General features: G+C 34.4%; 2 protein-coding genes and 1 pseudogene across 7 annotated transcripts; 2 read left to right on the top strand and 1 right to left on the bottom strand.

The window, feature by feature from the left end:
- Positions 1 to 3,249: 3,249 nt before the first annotated feature.
- LOC21391758 (sugar transporter ERD6-like 7) lies at positions 3,250 to 7,898 on the top strand. 3 transcript variants are annotated; one of them, XM_024173014.1, is made up of 19 exons: positions 3,264 to 3,327; positions 3,434 to 3,630; positions 3,741 to 3,803; positions 4,085 to 4,174; positions 4,290 to 4,349; positions 4,438 to 4,503; positions 4,628 to 4,693; positions 4,796 to 4,871; positions 5,357 to 5,421; positions 5,528 to 5,626; positions 5,744 to 5,824; positions 5,917 to 6,001; positions 6,240 to 6,283; positions 6,371 to 6,433; positions 6,525 to 6,584; positions 6,713 to 6,766; positions 6,867 to 6,926; positions 7,027 to 7,141; positions 7,463 to 7,898. In XM_024173014.1, exons 2-19 carry the CDS (start codon positions 3,475 to 3,477, stop codon positions 7,576 to 7,578), a joined length of 1,419 nt encoding a protein of 472 aa, XP_024028782.1. In that variant the 5' UTR covers positions 3,264 to 3,327; positions 3,434 to 3,474; the 3' UTR covers positions 7,579 to 7,898. The 3 variants fall into 3 exon arrangements, with proteins under 3 accessions (XP_024028783.1, XP_024028782.1, XP_024028784.1); XM_024173015.1 differs by having other exon boundaries at positions 3,250 to 3,630; positions 5,540 to 5,626; XM_024173016.1 differs by lacking the exons at positions 3,264 to 3,327; positions 3,434 to 3,630; positions 3,741 to 3,803 and adding an exon at positions 3,859 to 3,904.
- A 1,962-nt stretch (positions 7,899 to 9,860) lies between these two features.
- On the top strand, positions 9,861 to 13,770 carry LOC21391757 (annotated as a pseudogene).
- On the bottom strand, positions 10,262 to 16,616 carry LOC21391756 (probable indole-3-acetic acid-amido synthetase GH3.6). 4 transcript variants are annotated; one of them, XR_002903225.1, is made up of 5 exons: positions 16,245 to 16,616; positions 16,009 to 16,116; positions 14,099 to 15,508; positions 11,553 to 11,631; positions 10,262 to 10,625 (listed from the first exon to the last, which is right to left on the bottom strand). XR_002903225.1 is itself a non-coding variant. In XM_010109368.2 (3 exons), the coding sequence occupies exons 1-3, from the start codon at positions 16,535 to 16,537 to the stop codon at positions 14,164 to 14,166; spliced, it is 1,746 nt and encodes a 581-aa protein (XP_010107670.1). In that variant the 5' UTR covers positions 16,538 to 16,616; the 3' UTR covers positions 13,902 to 14,163. The 4 variants fall into 4 exon arrangements, 1 of the variants encoding a protein (XP_010107670.1); XR_002903227.1 differs by lacking the exon at positions 11,553 to 11,631; XR_002903226.1 differs by lacking the exons at positions 10,262 to 10,625; positions 11,553 to 11,631 and adding an exon at positions 13,767 to 13,822.
- Between the last annotated feature and the right edge of the window lie 2,811 nt (positions 16,617 to 19,427).

The raw sequence follows: 19,427 nt of genomic DNA, 5'->3' as shown, positions 1-19,427 counted from the left end.
AAAATTAGACTACAGGATAAAGGATGATTTTCTCTTCCTTCCCTATCTGGAATTGCCGCCACACACAGGGATGAGAATCCCTACACATGGCCGGCCACATTGAGATAAGGAAGAGGAGATTTTTTGTTTCAAATTCAAATAAGAGATAGAGATTGGATTCCTTCTAGAAGTTTGACTTCTACTCTATAAATAAGAGGATGATAAAAATTGCGCGAGAAAAAAATTTTGACCTAATTTTCTACGAGGTGGCCGAAATTCTATAGTAGAGTGAGAAGGAAAATTTTTCTCTAAAAATTTCACATCATGCATCCGTTGGTGTTTGTGAAAATTTGAGTGTTTGTTCCAACCCGTTTTGTCTCAAGTGTGCCCAAACATACATCTACGTAGATTCAAGGAGTTGACATGGAAGACTTTAGTTTTCTAAACACAAGGCTTTGGAGCAAGGATTGTTCGAGACCAAAAGAACTCAAGTTATCATCTTAATCGGCCTCTAGATATTTTTCTTAATTGAGTTTTTAATAAATAAATTAATATGATTAATTTATTCGTGCATAAATTAATATAATTTATAGAGTATCTCAAAAATTTTGTAAAAAATTTTATTATACTTGATTCGCCCATCCTACACTTTCACATCCGAATTCGATTTGGAAACTAACAATGACTGCGTTAGATCGTTCGAAGCATTGCAACCAGAAATCCCAGGTCCCACTCCCCACTAAACCTGGACCATGAAATAACACGCATGTCATTGGATCTAATCTATCGATAAGTACAACCATAATTTTGCTTAATAAAATGAGAATGAGCTTTTTCTTGTCCTATTGCATAAAAAGTTTTGAGACTTGATAGGCCACGTGCTTTGCCTGAAATATTACTGCCTTTTTTTCAATAAACCAAATCATATGCTTTCCTTCCTTGCAGTGGACTCTTTTAAAAAATGGACCTAAACTGAGCATTCTTTAAGTCACTAGGACCCAAAGTGAATTTTTAATGAATGACCCTCTCATTTAATGAAACTATTCTGATATCTCAAATGGGGTCCTTTTGAAAAATAGACTTAAAATGTGTAATGTGTTTAATGAGTAAGCAGTTTCAATGAGTAGGCCTCTCATTAAATGAAAAAATGTGTATTCCCTAAATGCCATTCTCATTTTCTCTCAAATTAAAAGAAAAAACGTTTGAAAAGGAGGAGCTAAATCCCCTCCTTCGCTGGGCAGTCACGAGGAAACGTTGCCGGCCAAAGTTCACCGGCGGCGCCGCCTTTCACCGCCGGAGAATGCCCCTACCTCTGGTATTCTCTCAAATCTTGTATTTTTTATGCTTAATTCATTGTTTGAATGCTGGGTAATCGTGGTTTGGTATTTTATTTGAAAAACCAACAAGAATCATGCTATTTCATGGCCTCTTCGGAGTTGAGTAATCTGCAAAATCGAAGAAACTCACGTCTGTCATTTCTTTCCGTTCTGACTGGTGGGAGCGGTAAGAAACCTGAGTCCGGTCAGAAAGTTCTTACTGGTGTGCCCTGTAAGAAAATTGCCAACCGGTCTTTCCAGTAAGAAAGATCTGATCGGGCATAATTTTGCCTTTCTTTAAGGTGACCCGTCGTTTTTCCCTCCCCATTTAAAGGATATTTTGGTCATTCACTCTTATCCCAGGAATAAAAAAAATGAAAATTGAAATTCCATTTATAACGAGTCTACGAATTGAATGAGTGTACATTTGGGGCCTATTGACTTAAAAAATCCAAAATAATAATTGATAGTTTTTTTTTTTTTTTTTAAAAGAATTCTTGATTAGAGACGCATTTGAAAAAAAAAATTATTTTAATGGATCACTTTTTGATATAGCTAAGAATATATCAAAAAATATTTTAGGACAGACCAATTTAAAAAAAGAAAAAAAATTGTTTTCATAAGAATAAATTAGAGAAAAAATTCAGTTAGGTACATTTAAAATTATAAGATTTATGGGATGTTTGGTTGGAGGATTCAAACCATAATTTGAATCATGGTTCATGGTTCGCTACAGTGTTTTCTCTCACAAATAACCTCCTCATGTAAAGATGCAACAATGGGCTAGAGCCCGTAGGCTAGCCCAGGCCCATCCTGACATAGTGACGGGCCGTATGTAAAGATACAACAATGGGCTAGAGCCCGTGGGCTAGCCCAGGCCCATCCTGACATAGTGACGGGCCCGCACGGCCCGTCACTATTCAAGGCACGGCCCAACCCATAAATATTGGTGGGCTAGGCTGGGCCAACGTATATCGGCCCCTGGGCCGGCCCGGCACGGCCCATGAAAAATCATGGGCTAGGCCGGGCTGGGCCGGCCCAACCCGGTCCGTCTAGGCCCATAATGGCCCGGCTCAACCCAGCCCATCTAAGCCCATAATGTTTTTATGTTTTTTTTTTCTTTTTTTTAGTAATTTTGTAAACACATTATGTATAATTATCCTTATTATACTCCTTTTTCCTTACTAAGGTTTTGTCCTATTGGATTTTACTTAGAAAGATTTTTATTTAATAAGGTAATCGTAAATAAAATATCCCTTTCTATATTTCCATTAACTATTCAAACTTATATATTTGTTAACTTATTAAAAAATTCAAAAATTAAAAATTAAAAAATTAAAAATTGTATGGTTAGATAGGCTGGCCCATCTAAACCCATGATGGGTCAAGATGGGCCTTGAGTGGGCCGGCCCATGGCACGGCCCATCCTGGCCTGCGGCATGGCCTAGCTTGGCCCACATAAAATTGACCCGTGGTGTAGGCTGGGCCGAGGTCATTTTTATACGGGCCGGCCCGGCCCACAAAATTCATGAACTAGGCAGGCCTGGCTCGCGGCCCACGTGGGCCTAAGAAGAACAGGCCGGGCTGGGCCGGGCCGGCCCGTTCTTGCATCTCTATCCGTATGTTAGAGTTTTGGATAGAAATTGAAATGTAATTGATTTTTGGTACATAATTTGGGGTTATTTTGGTCATTCACTCTTGTATAAAATTTATTTGTTTTAGTTCAACAAAAAACCTGTTGACCTACCTCAAATTTGGAGGTTTTATTTAAAATTTAATTTTGGGTGGATATATTTAAAATTTTTATTGATAAAACGGGCCATATATGAAAAAATTTTAAAAAACCATACCCTAAATATCAAATATCAAAAATTCAGGGGCCATATTCCCCCGAGCCACACCACCTTCCGCCACTGCTTCCTTGTCAATAAACAATTTACTAATTACGTATACTTGCAGGAGTTCTAAACTGAGAAGTCACTCTGATGAATAGGAATCATAGACCAAACTTGTGATGTTGGAAAAAGTCCATGTATTTATATGATCAGAAACCAAAGAAGGAAGAAAGTTTCCTTGCTTCCTTCTATTCTTGATTTTTAGTCCTCTTTAAATCTTCTTCTTTCTTTTCATTTTTCCAGATAAGAAACCAAAAGGGTGGTACTACGACAAGATAAAGAAAATGGCCATCAAAGAGGAGGAGAAGGAGGAGGTAAGAGAGCCACTCATGGCTGTTGAAGATGGATCATCTGCTCATGAATACAGCAAAGACAATCCATGGATGGTTTATTTAAGCACGTTTGTTGCAGTTTGTGGCTCCTATGAATTTGGAACTTGTGTAAGTTCTTACTTAGTACGTCTCTACATGTACTATAATTAAAACAAGTATTATTATATGTTTGTTAGTGATTTCCTTGTTCTGAGGGAGGGTCTTTGTTTGCGTGACAGGCGGGTTATTCATCACCTACTCAGTCTGCTATAAGAGAGGATCTGAATTTATCTTTAGCTGACGTAAGGACACAAATCACTTTCAGTGAAGCCTAAAAGAATTTTCATTTTGGGATTTAAGCTAATTTTTGAATGCATATTATGATATGTGGAAATAAAACTTGGTTGAGTACTGATTTTTAGTTATGTCTTGAAGGAATACTGATCAAATTTGCTCTAAATTTAGACAATATTATGCAACTGGAGAATGATGGAAAACTTATTCTTGTGATTTTTTTATTTTTTTATTTTTTTTGGTTTTGAAACTGAATTTTTCTGATATTCCCATTTGTGTTTGTACACAGTACTCTCTGTTTGGCTCCATATTGACTTTTGGTGCAATGATTGGAGCAATCACAAGCGGTACGATCGCCGATCTCATTGGTCGAAAAGGGGTAAGCAAGGCTACTCCATGTTTAATCCCTTGATTTCAGAAATTTTATATTCCTAATTTTTCTCTTGTCGTGGACATCTGATATTATGATCTTGTACCTTGGACTGTATGTGCAGGCCATGAGAGTGTACACTGCTTTCTGCGTTACAGGGTGGCTTTCTATTTACTTTGCCAAGGTCCGTAAAATCTTTAGAAAGAGTACATTTTTTAGCCAATAAATGTAAAAAACTTGTTTGGCTTACCTATTATTGAATGGTATAAAAGGAAGCTTTGGCTTTGGACATCGGAAGACTGGCCACAGGATATGGAATGGGAGCCTTTTCTTATGTGGTGCGTGTCTCTCCTAATAGTTTCAACGTCCTCTTTTGATTTGGTAAAACATTTTACTTTTGGAAAAAAAAAAAAAATATATATATATTTTTACAACTTTGGTGCTTGTTTTGTGGATGATAAGGTACCTGTTTTCATAGCTGAAATTGCACCCAAGAATCTTAGAGGCTTACTGACTGCTTCAACCGAGGTAAAAAGAGTTTTAAAGTCTCAAGTGGAATTACTTTTCTTTTTTTCTAAGAGGGGTTGGTATAGAATTGAATAATCTAGTATTTGTGTTCTTGTGTTGCAGTTCATGAACTGTGCTGGCGTTTCTGTTTCCTTCATTATTGGGAATGTACTAACATGGAGGGCACTGGCATTAGTCGGTAAAGCTTCAAATTCAAATTATGGTTTTTAGCCTTTTTGTCTCCTAAATTTTTGGTGCATTGACAAGTTATCCCTATGAAGTCTTAATTTTAGCAAATTTCTCTCTAAAGTTAATTTGATATTACATAGTGTTGCCAAATCGGTGATGTTAAAATTTGAAAGGAGACGGCATCATGCACGTGACATGATGTGCTCTGTTGTCCCCCCAAATTTTAGTCTCTGTCTTTGTACAAACTCATGTGACTTGTAAGGAGGCATTTCTGGTCAAATTTTATTAGTCATCATTGATTTAGGGGCACTCTAGAATAGTTTATTAAGTTTAGTGGATAACTTATGAAAAATTAGAAGTTAAATGCAAGTTTCTAAGTCCCAAAAGTTTAAGAGGCAGAAACCCCAAGTGCCCTTTAAATTATGCATTTGACTGTTATGACAAGTAGTCAGAGAGAGTACTACCCTTTAATACTCACTAGAGAAGTATTTGCAGCACTTATTCCATGCGCCGTTTTGCTTTTCGGTCTCTCCTTCATTCCAGAGTCTCCAAGATGGCTGGTAAGAAAATCACAAGTTTGGCAAAAAGAACATGGAATTAATCTCTTTTATTTATTTATTTATTTTTTGTTTTATTCTTTTGCATACGGTTATACCATCATTGTGGATGTGGGCAAAGGCGGGACGCCACAAAGAGTTTGAAGCTTCACTGCAGAAACTACGCGGCAAGGATGCCGACATATCTCACGAGGCGGCTGAAATCCAGGTTCTTGTCTTTGGTTACCGAACTTTGCATCTATCCCAGTCCATTTTGAAAATGGATTGAAGTTTTGAAGAGGATATTTATTTACAAAATGAGAGATACCATTTTTGTCTCTTGCAGGATTACATAACGACACTTGAACAGCTTCCTAAGGCCAAACTATTGGACTTATTTCAAAAGAGATACCTGCGCTCTATCATTGTAATAATGTTTACTTGAACCAACGATAGAAGTTATAATTATCCTTCTTTAAGTTTTTGTTAACTTTTCTTAATTGTTTTACTAATGATCAGATAGGACTTGGGCTAATGGTTTGTCAACAATTTGGTGGGATCAATGGAATATGTTTCTATACCAGCAGCATCTTTGAGTCAGCAGGTATATAGGCCTTAGTAAAACTGCTTAACAAGTAATCAAAATCATTGGTTTTATATCCTTTACATGAAAAAACAGAACAAAACAAAAACAAATAGCACATTCTTTTTTCAGTTTAAGTGGACAGAACTATATTAAAATCTTCACCATGTTCAATCAAATCCCAACCCCAAGCAGATATTTCCAGTACAAACCGAGTTCTGTACGTAACATTTAGCTTCTTGTGTTTATGATATCCCAGGATTCTCCCCTACGCTTGGAACTATAATATATGCAATCATTCAGGTTTTTCTATTTCTTACTATCTTTTTCCCTAGAGATTTACTTAGTTTTTTTGTAGCAGAAACATCCTTATCTGATTTTCTTTCGCAGGTTATGGTTACTGGCCTTGGCGCAGCCGTGGTCGATAGAGTAGGAAGAAAACCTCTGTTACTGGTAAAACACTATATCCTCTACTCCAAAACTTTCTCATTAAATCCCATTTTCAGGTTTAAAAAGCTTAACTAGTCTGTTCAATGCACCAAAGGTTTCCGCAACCGGATTGGTACCAGGCTGTATACTACTGGCTATTTCGTTTTATCTGAAGGTAGTTTTCCATCTTTGGATCCAATAGTTTTGTTTAAGGTTTATCCAATTTTATTTTTATTTGGACGAGTAAGGTAAATCCAATATTAAAATGCTGAGAAAATCGCCTTTCTTTTTGTGGTGAATTAGGCTCATGAATTGGCACTCCAAGCAAGCCCTATACTAGCTGTAACTGGCATAATGGTAATCTATCAAATTCATTGTCACATAATGTATTTGTGTCTCCCATTGCAAAAGTGAAATATCAGGGATTTTGACAGTAAATTTTTTTTTCGAACTCTAGCTTTACATAGGGTCATTTTCGGCTGGAATGGGAGCAGTTCCTTGGATTGTAATGTCTGAGGTAAACAAATTTGTATAGATTTATTCATTCCATCAAAAGATGAATATTGATTATTTCTTTATTGATTATTTCACCTTTAGGAATATATTTTCATCTGCAGATTTTCCCTATAAACATCAAAGGACAAGCTGGAAGTTTAGCAACATTAATGAATTGGTTTGGTGCATGGTTGTGTTCCTACAGTTTCAACTTTCTGATGGCCTGGAGTTCCTATGGTAAGTAGAGCAACAAATTTTCTTTCTTTTTCCCACCAAAAAGGATATTAGTTGAAAAAATTCTGTGTAGGATATATAAAAAACAAAAACAAAACAAAAAATAAAAACAAAAACCTTATCGGTTTAAATGTTTGATATTAATAAAGTTTCATTAATTGATCATATCTTTCATAATTTAATAGATATGATTGTTTATAACTAAATGATCTTTTCATATTTTAAGCTAAGACTTGTAGGTGCTGGAAATTTGATCTTTTCATATTTTAAGATAAAGACTTTTAAGGTGGTGAAAATTTGACTTGTTTAGATATGTGGTGTCAGGTACCTTCATTTTTTATGCAGCAGTATACGTTATGGCTATATTGTTCATTATCACGGTGGTACCAGAAACAAAGGGAAAAACTCTGGAAGAAATCCAAGCAGCCATTAATGTGTAAAGCATTCTTTTGGTGGGAAATTATTCATTGTAAATTTGAAAGCTCAATTTGACATATTGATTAGTGGAAGCTGGCTTCAAAACCACAAAGAATATTATTATAATGTGTTAGAACAATCACAGAGCACACACCCTAGTAGTATGCTCTTTGTTGTACTGTATTATTTTCCTTTGGTATTAAGTCATTTCCTTCAGTTATTATATGTACAATATATTCTTTGTACAGGTTTCCCATAGTCCTTCTGCCACGTGTATATATCTGAAACCCTACCACTCTTGTGTATTGTATATAAACTCAGTAATGAAATTGCCTCAGTAGCTTCTGAGTGTTCTCCCATTTTACCTAACAAATACGTATGTACAACACTATGGGTGAGCCTACCACTCATAAATATAATATATAAATATATATATATATATATATCCGGTTTATCCAATCTATATCACCAAATACACGAAAACTCATACTGATAGCATACCTATATAGGCATCAATCTGCAAAATCCTCCTCTTCTTTAATTATATTCTTATGAACTCACTCACTTAAATAATTAGTAGACCAACTCACCTTTAAATCCTTAAAATGTAGTGATGCACACTTTGCTCATTCAATTATTCATGCACGTCTCAGTAGGTTACTTATAGGTTGTTTGGTTATGGGTATAAATCAAATAGTTTAAACTAAAAATTTAAATTTTTATAAGAAAAAAATACTGTAATAAAACCGTTTAAACTGTGATTTAAATCTCTCTATCAAACATGCTTAGCTTATAACCAAGCTTGAAGATTTTGAGAGAAGATTATACCGGTAATTGTCAAAGAGTAGAGCAATAAAAGAGAGCAGCTTTTTCAGTGAAGCAAATTAATATGATCTAGTACACCTGTGGTCCAAGAGGTGACCGACAAGCTTCTTTGGCGGATCTTTTTTTTTTAATCAACACTTTTTTTTTTTTTAATCAACACTTGAAATGATACACAGATGACAACCACCTATACACGTATACTTGTATGTAAAAAAGTACTCTGGCAAAATCCTAGAATATTAATATGCCTACAATCATGTTTGCTTTAAACTGGTCAATCTCAAGAATAATTTTACGAGTCAATAGATGATAAATATTCACATTAATTGATGTTATTAATGGTGAACATAAATTAAACAATCAACCAATTTAATTGCTAAGCTAGAAGTTACATAAAAGTTTGGGCATTACATCGTATTGTGGTTATTTAAACTTTTTTTTAGTTTGAACTATAAAATCTGAATTGTAATTATTTTACTGCGATTTGAATCAGTGTTTAGATACGAAAAATTAATTAAAAGTTAAATTGTGACTAAAATTTGAATTGTGTTTGGATAGAGAGTTAAAATTATCATTAGAGTTTTGTAATAAATTTTATAAAACTTCATTGTAGATGTCATATTTTAATATGTAATATGGATGAGAATTTATTTCTCTCTTTGTTATATATGAAGATGTAGAAAAAAATCACAATGAGAATTGAACGAAGAAGATATAATATTTTTAAGCTTTAAATTAGAGAAAGAGAAATAAAAAAATAATTGTGTTTAAACTGTTTATAATAATCCAGATTGTTGAATTTAGAGGGCGGCGAATTAAAAAAATCAGCAACAAAAGAAAATAAAGTAAAAGTGATGGGTCTACAAGAGGTGATTATTGATTTTTTTTTAATTAAAAAAAAGTGTACAGATTTTATTTTAAATTATTTAGTGGGTTCCATTCTAAGGCAATATAGATGCAGCTCTTCGTTTCTTGACCATTTAGCGACTCTCTAATACATGATTGGGCATGCAAAAATGCCTGCTCCACCAAAAAGGCTCTTAAGAATATGCATCGTCAATTTTTACGACTGTACCAGCAAACAGGAGCAAGAAAAAGTCTAAACAAAATAAACAATTTACTAGTTATACGTATTTTTGCATGAGTTTAAAACTGAGAAGTCACTCGGATAGGAAGCATATAGACCAGACTTGTGAGTTGAAAAAAACAGACTGAGATTGTGCTTACTCTCCATGTATGTTTATATGATCAGAAATAAAAAAAAAAAGGAAGAAAGTTCCTTTACTTCTTTCTATTCTTGATTTTTAGCCCTTCTCTTTAAATCTTCGTCTTTTTTGTCATTTTTCCCAGATACGAAACTAAAGGGTGGTATTAAGATAAAGAAAACATGACAGTCAAAGAGAAGGAGGATGAGGTAAGAGAGCCACTCAGGGATGTTGAAGATGCATCAGCTCATGAAAAGAGCAAAAACAATCCATGGATGGTTTATTTAAGCACGCTTGTTGCAGTTTGTGGGTCCTATGAATTTGGAGCCTGTGTAAGTTCTTCGTCTACTGATCTATTATAATTGGAACAAGCATTATTATATGTTTATTTGTGATTTCCTTGTTCTGAGGGAGGTCTTTGTTTGGGTGACAGGCGGGTTATTCATCACCTACTCAGTCTGCTATAAGAGAGGATCTCAGTTTATCTTTAGCTGAGGTAGAGACACTAAAAAGATGAAAATTATAGGATTCAAATGAACTTTTGAACACAAATTATGATCTGTGCAAATAAAACTTGGAATTTATATGTAGTTATGACTTGAAGGGATACTAATCAAAATTACTTCACTTTAAGATAATATATATGCAACTTCAGAATGATGGAAAACTTCAGAATGATGGAAAACTTATTCTTGTCAAGGACTTTTCTTCTCTTTTTTTTTTTTTATCGAACTGAATTTTTCTGCTATTTTCATCTGTGTCTGTACACAGTACTCCCTGTTGGCTCCATAGTGACTTTTGGTGCAATGATTGGAGCAATCAGAAGCGGTCTGATCACGGATCTCGTTGGTCGAAAAGGGGTAAGCAAGGGGACTCCGTGTTTAATCCTTTGATTCCAGAAACTTTTTATGTCCATACTTTTTTCTTGTGGTGGATATCTACTACGACAATATCTTTTACCTTGGAATGTAGGGGCAGGCTTTGAGAGTGTACGTAGCTTTCTGTGTTGCGGGGTAGCTTTCTATTTACTTTGCCAAGGTCTGCAATATAAAAAAAAAAAAAAAAAAAAAAAAGTTGCATTTTTTATCCAATAAATGTGACAGTGTTTAGCTTACCAATTCTTGAATGGTATAAAAGGGAGCTTTGGCTTTGGACATTGGAAGACTGGCCACAGGATATGGAATTGGAGCCTTTTCTTATGTGGTGTGTGTGTATCTTCTTCTAGTAGTTTCAGCGTCCTCTTTTGATTTGGTAAAAACATTTTACTTTTGGAAAGTATTTTACTATTTTTGACAACTTTGGTGCTTGTTTTGTGGATGATAAGGTTCCTTTTTTTATAGCTGAAATTGCACCCAAGAATCTTAAGAGGATTACTGACTACTTCAAACCAGGTAAAATGAGTTTTAAAAGTCTCAAGTGGATTTACATTGATTTGGTTTGAAATTGGACTGTATCTGGTATTGTGTTCCTATCTTACAGTTCATGATATCGGCTGGAATATCTGTTTTCTTCATTATTGGGAATGTACTGACATGGAGGGCATTGGCATTAGTGTGTAAGACTTCTAATTTTAATTGGGTTTTTGGCCCTTTTGTCCGTCCCCTAAATTTTTAGTGAATTGTAAAGTTGTCCCTATGAAGTCTGAATTTGAGCAAATTTCTTTCTAAACTTAAATAAAATATTACAAAATGCCCCAAAACCAAGGAAAGATATGAGTATTTGAAAGGATTCTTCAAACAAGCTTGTTTGACGTGTAAGGAGGCTTTTCTGTCCAACTTTTATTAGCCATCATCTGTTTAGGGGCATTCTGTAACACTTTATTAAGTTCAATGGATAACTTATCAAAAAATATAAATTAAGGGTAACTTGCAAAATCCTGAAAAGCTTAGGAGGCAAAAGTACCAACTACCCTTTAAATTATGCATTTAACTGTAGTGACAAATGGTCAGAGAGAGCATAGAACTCACTTGAGAAGTATTTGCAGCGCTTGTACCATGCGCTGTTTTGCTTTTCGGTCTCTTCTTCATTCCTGAGTCTCCCAGATGGCTGGTAAGAAAATCCCACGTTTAGCAAAAAGATCAAGAAACTATTTTTTTATTTTTTGTTTTTATTTATTTATTGGATATCGATATACCCTCACTGTCGATGCAGGCAAAGGCAGGACGCCAGAAAGAGTTTGAAGCTTCTACTGCAGAAACTACGCGGCAAGGATACCGATCGACATATCTCAAGAAGCGGCTGAAATCCAGGTTCTTGTTTTCAGCTACTAAAACCTTGGGTTCATCCTAGTCCATATTGAAAATGGATTGAAGTTCGAAGTGGATATTTATAAGTAGAAAAGAGGCAATTTTTGTTGCTTGCAGGATTACATAACAACGCTTGAGCAGCTTCCAAAGGCAAACATGTTGGACTTGTTTCAAAGGAGATACTTGCGCTCTCTCAATGTAATAATTTCACATGAACCAACCATAGAAGTTATAACTCTCCTTTAAGTTTCAGTTAACTTTTCTTAATCTTTTTGTCTCACTGATGATCAGATAGGACTTGGGCTAATGGTTTGTCAACAATTTGGTGGGATCAATGCAATATGTTTCTATACCAGCAGCATTTTTGAGTCAGCAGGTACAAAGCCTTAATAACGTTACTTAACAAGCAATCAAAATCATTGGTTTCATGCCCTTCCCACTAAAACAATAAAACAAAATAGTGCATTCTTTTTCCAGTGTAACTGGACAAAACTGTATTAAAAATCTGCAACAAGTTCAACCCAATCACAACCCGAAGCAGATGTTTCCGGTACAAACCGAGTTCGGTATGAAACATTTACCTTATTGTATTGATGATATGTCAGGATTCTCTTCCAAACTTGGAACTATAATATATGCAATCCTTCAGGTTTTTCTATTCCTCACTGTCTCTTTCCTAGAGAATAACTTGGTTTCTTTCTACTAGAAACATCCTGATCTGATTTTGTTTTGCAGCTTGTGGTTACTGGCCTTAGCGCAGCCGTGATCGATAAAGTAGGAAGAAAACCTCTGTTATTGGTAAAACACTGCATCCCTCTACTCCAAAACTTTCTCATTCAAATCCCATTTTCAACTTTAAAAAGCTTAACTAGTCTGTTCAATGTACCAAAGGTTTCTGCAACAGGTTTGGTACTGGGCTGCATACTACTGGCTATTTCGTTTATCTTGTCCAACTTTGGATCCAATAGTCTTGTTTAACGTTTATCCAATTTTATTTTTATTTGGATAAGTAAGGTAAATCCAATATTAAAATACTGAGAAAATCGCTTTTTTTTTCCAGGTTCATGAATTGGCACTCCAAGCAAGCCCTATACTAGCTGTAATTGGCATACTGGTAATCTATCAAATTCATTGTTATATAATTTGTTCATATATTTGTGTCTCCAATGAGAAAAGTGAATATCAGGGATTTTAACAGTTACTTTTTTGAACTCCAGCTTTACATAGGCTCATATTCAGTTGGAATGGGAGCAGTTCCTTGGGTTATGATGTCTGAGGTAAACAATGTTGGATAGATTTACACATTCCATTGGATGAATATTGATTATTCAGCTGTTTGAATATATATTTTTATCTGCAGATTTTCTCTATAAATATCAAAGGACAAGCTGGAAGCTTAGCAACATTAATGAATTGGTTTGGCGCATGGTTCTATTCCTACAGTTTCAATTTTCTAATGGCCTGGAGTTCCTATGGTAAGTAGAGCAAGAACTTTTCTTTCTTTGTTCCCACCAAAACAGATGTAGTTCTAAAATTTTTGTGTAGGATATTTAACTGTTAGATATTATTGAAGTTCCATTAAATTATCATCTTTTTCTTAATGTAATACAATTTTGATGCGATATGATGGTTTTATAATCATGTCCTACTGGTAAGATATTTTTCATACCTTACCACTGAATTTCTTCATGTAGCTAACTTCTTTCTTCTTTCTTCTTTTTTTTTTTCCGAACAATGATATTTTCATATTCCAAGCCAAGATTTTTAAGTGCTAAAAATTGACTTGTTTATGTATGTGGTTTCAGGTACCTTCATTCTTTATGCAGCAATTAACGCTCTGGCTATATTGTTCATCATCACGGTGGTACCAGAAACAAAAGGAAAGACTCTGGAACAAATCCAAGCAGCCATTAATGTGTAGAGCATTATCTTTGTGGGAAATTTTTCTTTGTAATGTTGATTGCTCAATTCGACATATTGACTAGTGGAAGCTGGCTTCAAAAGCACAAAGTATACTGTAATGCATTTTCAAGGAATTTGAATGGATGAGTGGTACAATATGCTTTTTCATTTTTCTTGATATTATTTTCTCCGGGAATAGATTTCACAAAGAACAGAACAACAAAGATGAAAACACAAATAAAAACACATATACACACACAAAGCACATATCATGATAAATTTGAGATAACAATTATCTCTTCAACTCTTGTATCAAAAATATATAGTAGTGTGTCTACATAACATAGCTTTTCATGAGTTTTTACCTTGCATTTACATGATTTCTTTGATCACAGACGGCAGATTTTGGCTTGCTCCCTGATGGGGACCTTCAATTATCTATACAATCCAAGCATATAGCAACAAGAGAAGATCTTTCAAGAAAAGTAACAAATTCATGCCTTCGTAATATCTTCGGCGGTTTATACTGATTAGCAGATGATCCATTCTCAATGGCTACCTGTGAAAGCTTATCAAAGCTACCAGGCCTTACAATTATCATCAACAAAGAACCAACTTCACCTTTATCTCTCTTAACCCTGTAGAGACTTCCCAAGTTGTCCTCAAGTAAAGAACAAATCCTCCTCAGAACTAAAACCGACTCCTGCAACTTCTCCTCCACAAACACATCTTCTTCTCTAACTTCCATTAGTACTTTTAATCGCTTCGGGTTTAATTCCAAGTCCAAGAAACTTGAAAACTCAGAAATTTCTGTTCCCACCTCATTTCTCATCACAAGTTGACAGCTTTCGATTGCCGACATCAAATCCCTCTCGGTTATTATATCAGAAAGGGAATTTGGCGCCCTCATTACAAACTCCAATTGTGGAGAGGAATTATAGAAACCAACAACTCTCACTATATCTCCCAAACAGTACCGATATAATCCTCTGTAAGTAGTCACAACCACTTCATACATCTTCCCTACTTCGACACCAGAGAAATCAACTGTTTGTTCACTAACAGCATCAATCTGATCAGGATCAAATGGAAGAAACTCAAAGTAGGCTGCAGTTGGGAGCATGACAAATCGAGTTGTCTCCGGGGGTTGCATAACATCCAAGTTAATGCCCACACAACATTCTGAAGCAAAGTAATTTGAACCTAATAAAGGCGTCTCTCCTATATACTGCTTAAGTTTTGGATGATACTGTCTCATGCTTCCAGTGGTGACACACTTGACATACCGAACATTAGGCCATAACTTCCTCACAATCCCGTCCCAGCTCTTTCCCTCGCAAATCGATCGAACTCTCATGGAGAGATCAACTTGAGGACCACCAAGAACCTCAGTAACAGAACTTCTCATTGCAGCATCAGAAATTTCTTCACTCGGGACCCCCTTTTCGAGATCGCAGCATAGCTGATTCCACTTGGATTCTAGAAGGGAAAATGCTTTGATTAGGCCTATGGCATAAGGGGCAAGAATCCCGTCGATGAATTCGGAGTTCCTAAGGCCACAGAGAAGATGGCAATACAATTGGTGCTCAACATTGGATCCAAGATTTACTTCCTTGGGACTAGAAGTAGAGGCCAACTTAGACCAATTGGCATTACTCCTCAAAGGGTATGAGGAAGCAGCCATCACCTTAAAACCCCCTTTTGTAGTTGTAACATTATCAGCATAAATAAATAGTATAATCTTACTATGTGCTGAATTTCTTGGAGGAAACAACCTGATATGATAAGTTTCATAGCACACCCATCAAACATACAGACATATCAGGGGAAAACAAAAACAAAAAAAGGTATTTTAAACGGCAAAAATGTAAAATTTTTGTAACATATTTTCAGTAAATTCCTAATTTTGTTAAATTCAAAAGAAAAGGTCCCATTTTTACTTTTTAAAATTTTAGGAATAATAATTTACATGATTAAAATTTGATATATTATGTATGAATATTGGTAAACTAATGATTAATCAATCAATTTTTTTTATCAAATATCAATCAAAGATTTACAAAAATCAAATTTTTTTTAAAAAAAAAATCTCTTAACTTTTTTTGCTCTGAAAAAAAAAAAATTTAATTAATTAATTAATTAATTAATTTTACAAACTGGGAGACATTTACTTAAAATAGACTTAGAGAGAGAGAGAGAGAGAGAGAGAGAGAGAGAGAGAGCATTCACCGCAATTTCTTTTTAACACACAGAATTTGATTGTTAAGTTACTAACCTTCTAAGAATTGCAGAAGTCCCCAGATGAGCCATGTAAGAGGCAGCTTTTGAGAGCGAAGAATCGAAATAAGGAATCAACTTGGGCTTCATAGAGCTGGTGCCAGAGCTTTATAACACACATACAATATATACATATATACACACACACATATATGTATACGTACATATAACATAATCAAATTTATTGCACCATGTTAGAGACATAAAAAGCACAGCAAGGGGTGAGAAAGCCACCTGTAGAAGAAACAGACGAGAGGATCAACGGACAGGAGAGGCTGATCTTTATCGTGATCAAGTTGGCCATCGGCCAAACGGTTGATGTCGTCGGAGTAGTCCTCGTAGGTGGACAACGGCACGACGTGGCGGAAGGTGGCTACGTCGAGCGGCGCATCGTAGCCACGGAGGTGGCGCTGGAGGTAACGTACGCCGCCGTGGCGTTCGAGTATTGACTTCAGGGTCTCCTCCTGGTGACGCGTGGCGTCCCGAGTTGAGTCCTCAAGCTTCCCCAGGAGCTCCTCGTCCGTCATCGTTGAGTTGACCGATGTTTGGTAGGCGGGATACAGTTGTGGCACATGCCACAAAGTACGGAAGCGAGTTAAGGGTTAGAGAATTACCATATTTTTTTTATTTACTTACAAAACTATTTACTATCATGTATTAAAAAAATGAAACGAAACGGACTACATAAAATAAAAATTAACCATATAAACATCATGCCTCAAACTAAAACACAAGAGTACATCCAGTAATATATATATATATATATATTATAAATTTCTAATAAATATTTTCGTAATAATTCATATTTTTAAAATTAGGATTTCAATAATTTACATTACTTCGCGAGGAGTTAAACGCATGACTTCTATGTGGACCGTCAGTAGCCCATTTAACTGAAGGCCCAAAAGATCATAAGCAAGAATGCCACATAGATTTCTCAAACGTTGCGCCACCAATTTCAACGTCTCCTGTGACTAACATTGATGATGGTCGGTGGTCATAGTGTAAATATGGGTCGAGCCTAACAAGTCGGCTCAATGCCAAATTCGGCTCATCCCGCGTAAACATACGTGCCAATCATGTGTGCGCGTATTTTTTTTAAGAGAACGTAGTAAATAGAACATTTTTAAATTAAGAATAAATTACACGTTTTTCTCTCCAATTATAATGTCTATCACAAAATGTCATTCGAACTTTAATTTTTAACATTTTTTCTCTCAAAGCTCAACAATTCTTATAAATTTTTCCTCGAAACTAAATTTTTAGTAGAATATGTCAAGTGAAATGCAAAATCTAATAAAAAAAATTCTTACATTAAGATTTTTAGTAGAAATAACATGTATTACACAATTAATGAGTATCGTTGAACTATTTTTACCACACATATACTCTGTTAGTTCCTCCTCATTTAGTAACACAGAAGTGCAATTACGGAATAGGAATTGTCATTTTTTTTACTACACTAACTTTCTCTTAATTTACTTGACCTAAGGAACCTGGAAAGTTCTTCAATGGCAGCCAACAGAAAAAACAGAAGTAAGAATTTAATAGAGAGGAAAAATTTACAAGTTTATGAAGTTTGAGAGAAAAAAAGCTAAATTTAAAGTGAATAGTAAATTTTAAAACTATTTAAAATAAATATCAATTTATCAAGTAAATATTTCATTTACAACTAGTATAAAAATTCATGTAAATCTTCTTTTTACGACTGCTAAAAATATTTTTTTCCACATAAATAAATATTTTTTACTATGTAAATTATTTTTTACCAGTTATAAATGACACATTTACACAATAAATTGCTATTTACTTCAAATAGTTTTAAAATTTATTGTTTACTTAATTTAGTTTTAAAAATTTCTAGTTACTACAATATCCTTTTTTTAAAAGAAATTAATTTTTCATATTGATGTAATGAGTTGTCTGAAATAAGAATGAGTAATCTTGATAAATACCCCTTAAAAGTACATGGATCAAGATTTTTATCTTTTACTTTTAGTTCATAACTTTTTTTAGTCAACTAATTACACTAATAAAAGGATATTTATCGAGAATAAAGAGTAAAAATCTAGACTTATACACCCTTAAGAATAAATTCTCCATTTTTCCAATAAGAATCCCAAGGCTATTGGGTCGGGCTAGATCCTCTTTTTTCTTATTTATATGCACTCATATCTAGTAGATTACCAATGATAATATAGTAGATTGTTTACTAACAACAACTGGTGGTCATTATTGATTAAGAAAATTATAAAATTTACCTTTAAGAGTATACCAGTTTAGATTTTTATCTTCTATTTTTTATTAATATCATTTTGCTAGTATAGTTATTTAACTAAAAAAGTTATTAATTAAGAGTAGGGGGTAGAAATCCTAATCCATGCACTTTTAAGGTGAATTTGTCTCATTTCCCCTTAATTGATTTTAAGATGTTTGGTAGATTACTAAGGATAATCTTGAAGATTACTTCTAATGATTAGTCAATTTTAAGATGTTTAGTAGATTACTAAGGATAATCTTGAAGAATACTTCTCAAGATTTGTCATCAATGATATGGTAATTTTGACAAATATCCCTCAAAATAGTATTATTAAAAATTTTTGAGTCTCAATATTAGCCTATTGAATTTTTTCCCTTTGGAGTAAGTAATTTCACATTTTATTATCTATAATTTGACAAATTATGTTGGCAGCAGGTCTCCAGTCATTAGCGGCGGGTGTAATTTGATAAATTACTATATATAATTTGACAGATTATTATCAAAGGGGTAACCTATCACAATAAAAGAGTAGAACCCCATAATGATTTGTTCAAGAGTTGTAATTTTTTCTCAATGACAAGGTGGTCGTCGTTGATTTCAACAACATCTGGTAGAATATGGGTGATAATCTAGTAGATTACCTTTAATGGTGAAGTAAATAACAAAAATCTGAACTCTCTCATTAGAGTGGCATAAATTACATCATACCCAATTATTGTGGAGCTCGTCAAGTTTTCTCTTGCTAAGAAGTAGGATAAAAAGATAAATAACATGTTCTTGAAACAATTCAATTAAATAGCATATTTACTAACGTTTAGTAAATAAATTATTTATCAGTAGATGATATTTACTTCTATTATCCTAAAATTTGTTGTTCTATTTACTTCTATTATCCTAAAATATGTTGTTTACTTAGAAAATGTTTCAACAATATGCTATTTACTACCATCATTGAGAAAAGGTCAAAAGGTTATGGATGGCTTGCAAGTCGCAATAGGCAAACTGTCTTGCGTCGATGTGGGATCCGTGTATGCCAACATTTGATAGAGCTAAATGGGCCAGAATAGCGTGCACTACGGCCATTAATGTCCAAGCTCAACGCCCAGTCTTCTTTAAAGTGCAATGCATATTGGAACTTTTTTTTTTTTTTTTTTTTT

This window comes from Morus notabilis, unplaced genomic scaffold (genome assembly GCF_000414095.1).
Source record: "Morus notabilis unplaced genomic scaffold, ASM41409v2 Scaffold711, whole genome shotgun sequence".
Classification (NCBI taxonomy): Eukaryota; Viridiplantae; Streptophyta; class Magnoliopsida; order Rosales; family Moraceae; genus Morus; species Morus notabilis.
Note: the sequence above shows the minus strand (reverse complement) of the source record. Positions and strands in the feature narration are given on the sequence as shown.

Bases quoted from the DNA above. Each gene is read 5' to 3' on its own strand.
- LOC21391758 (XM_024173014.1), top strand. From the start codon at position 3,475: ATGGCCATCAAAGAGGAGGAGAAGGAGGAGGTAAGAGAGCCACTCATG. The intron at 3,631-3,740 runs GTAAGTTCTTAC...TTTGCGTGACAG, and splicing joins CCTATGAATTTGGAACTTGT to GCGGGTTATTCATCACCTAC. The intron at 5,422-5,527 runs GTAAGAAAATCA...CCATCATTGTGG, and splicing joins CAGAGTCTCCAAGATGGCTG to ATGTGGGCAAAGGCGGGACG.
- LOC21391756 (XM_010109368.2), bottom strand. From the start codon at position 16,537: ATGACGGACGAGGAGCTCCTGGGGAAGCTTGAGGACTCAACTCGGGAC. The intron at 16,117-16,244 runs GTGGCTTTCTCA...TGTGTTATAAAG, and splicing joins CTCGTCTGTTTCTTCTACAG to CTCTGGCACCAGCTCTATGA. The intron at 15,509-16,008 runs GTTAGTAACTTA...TTATCATATCAG, and splicing joins ACTTCTGCAATTCTTAGAAG to GTTGTTTCCTCCAAGAAATT.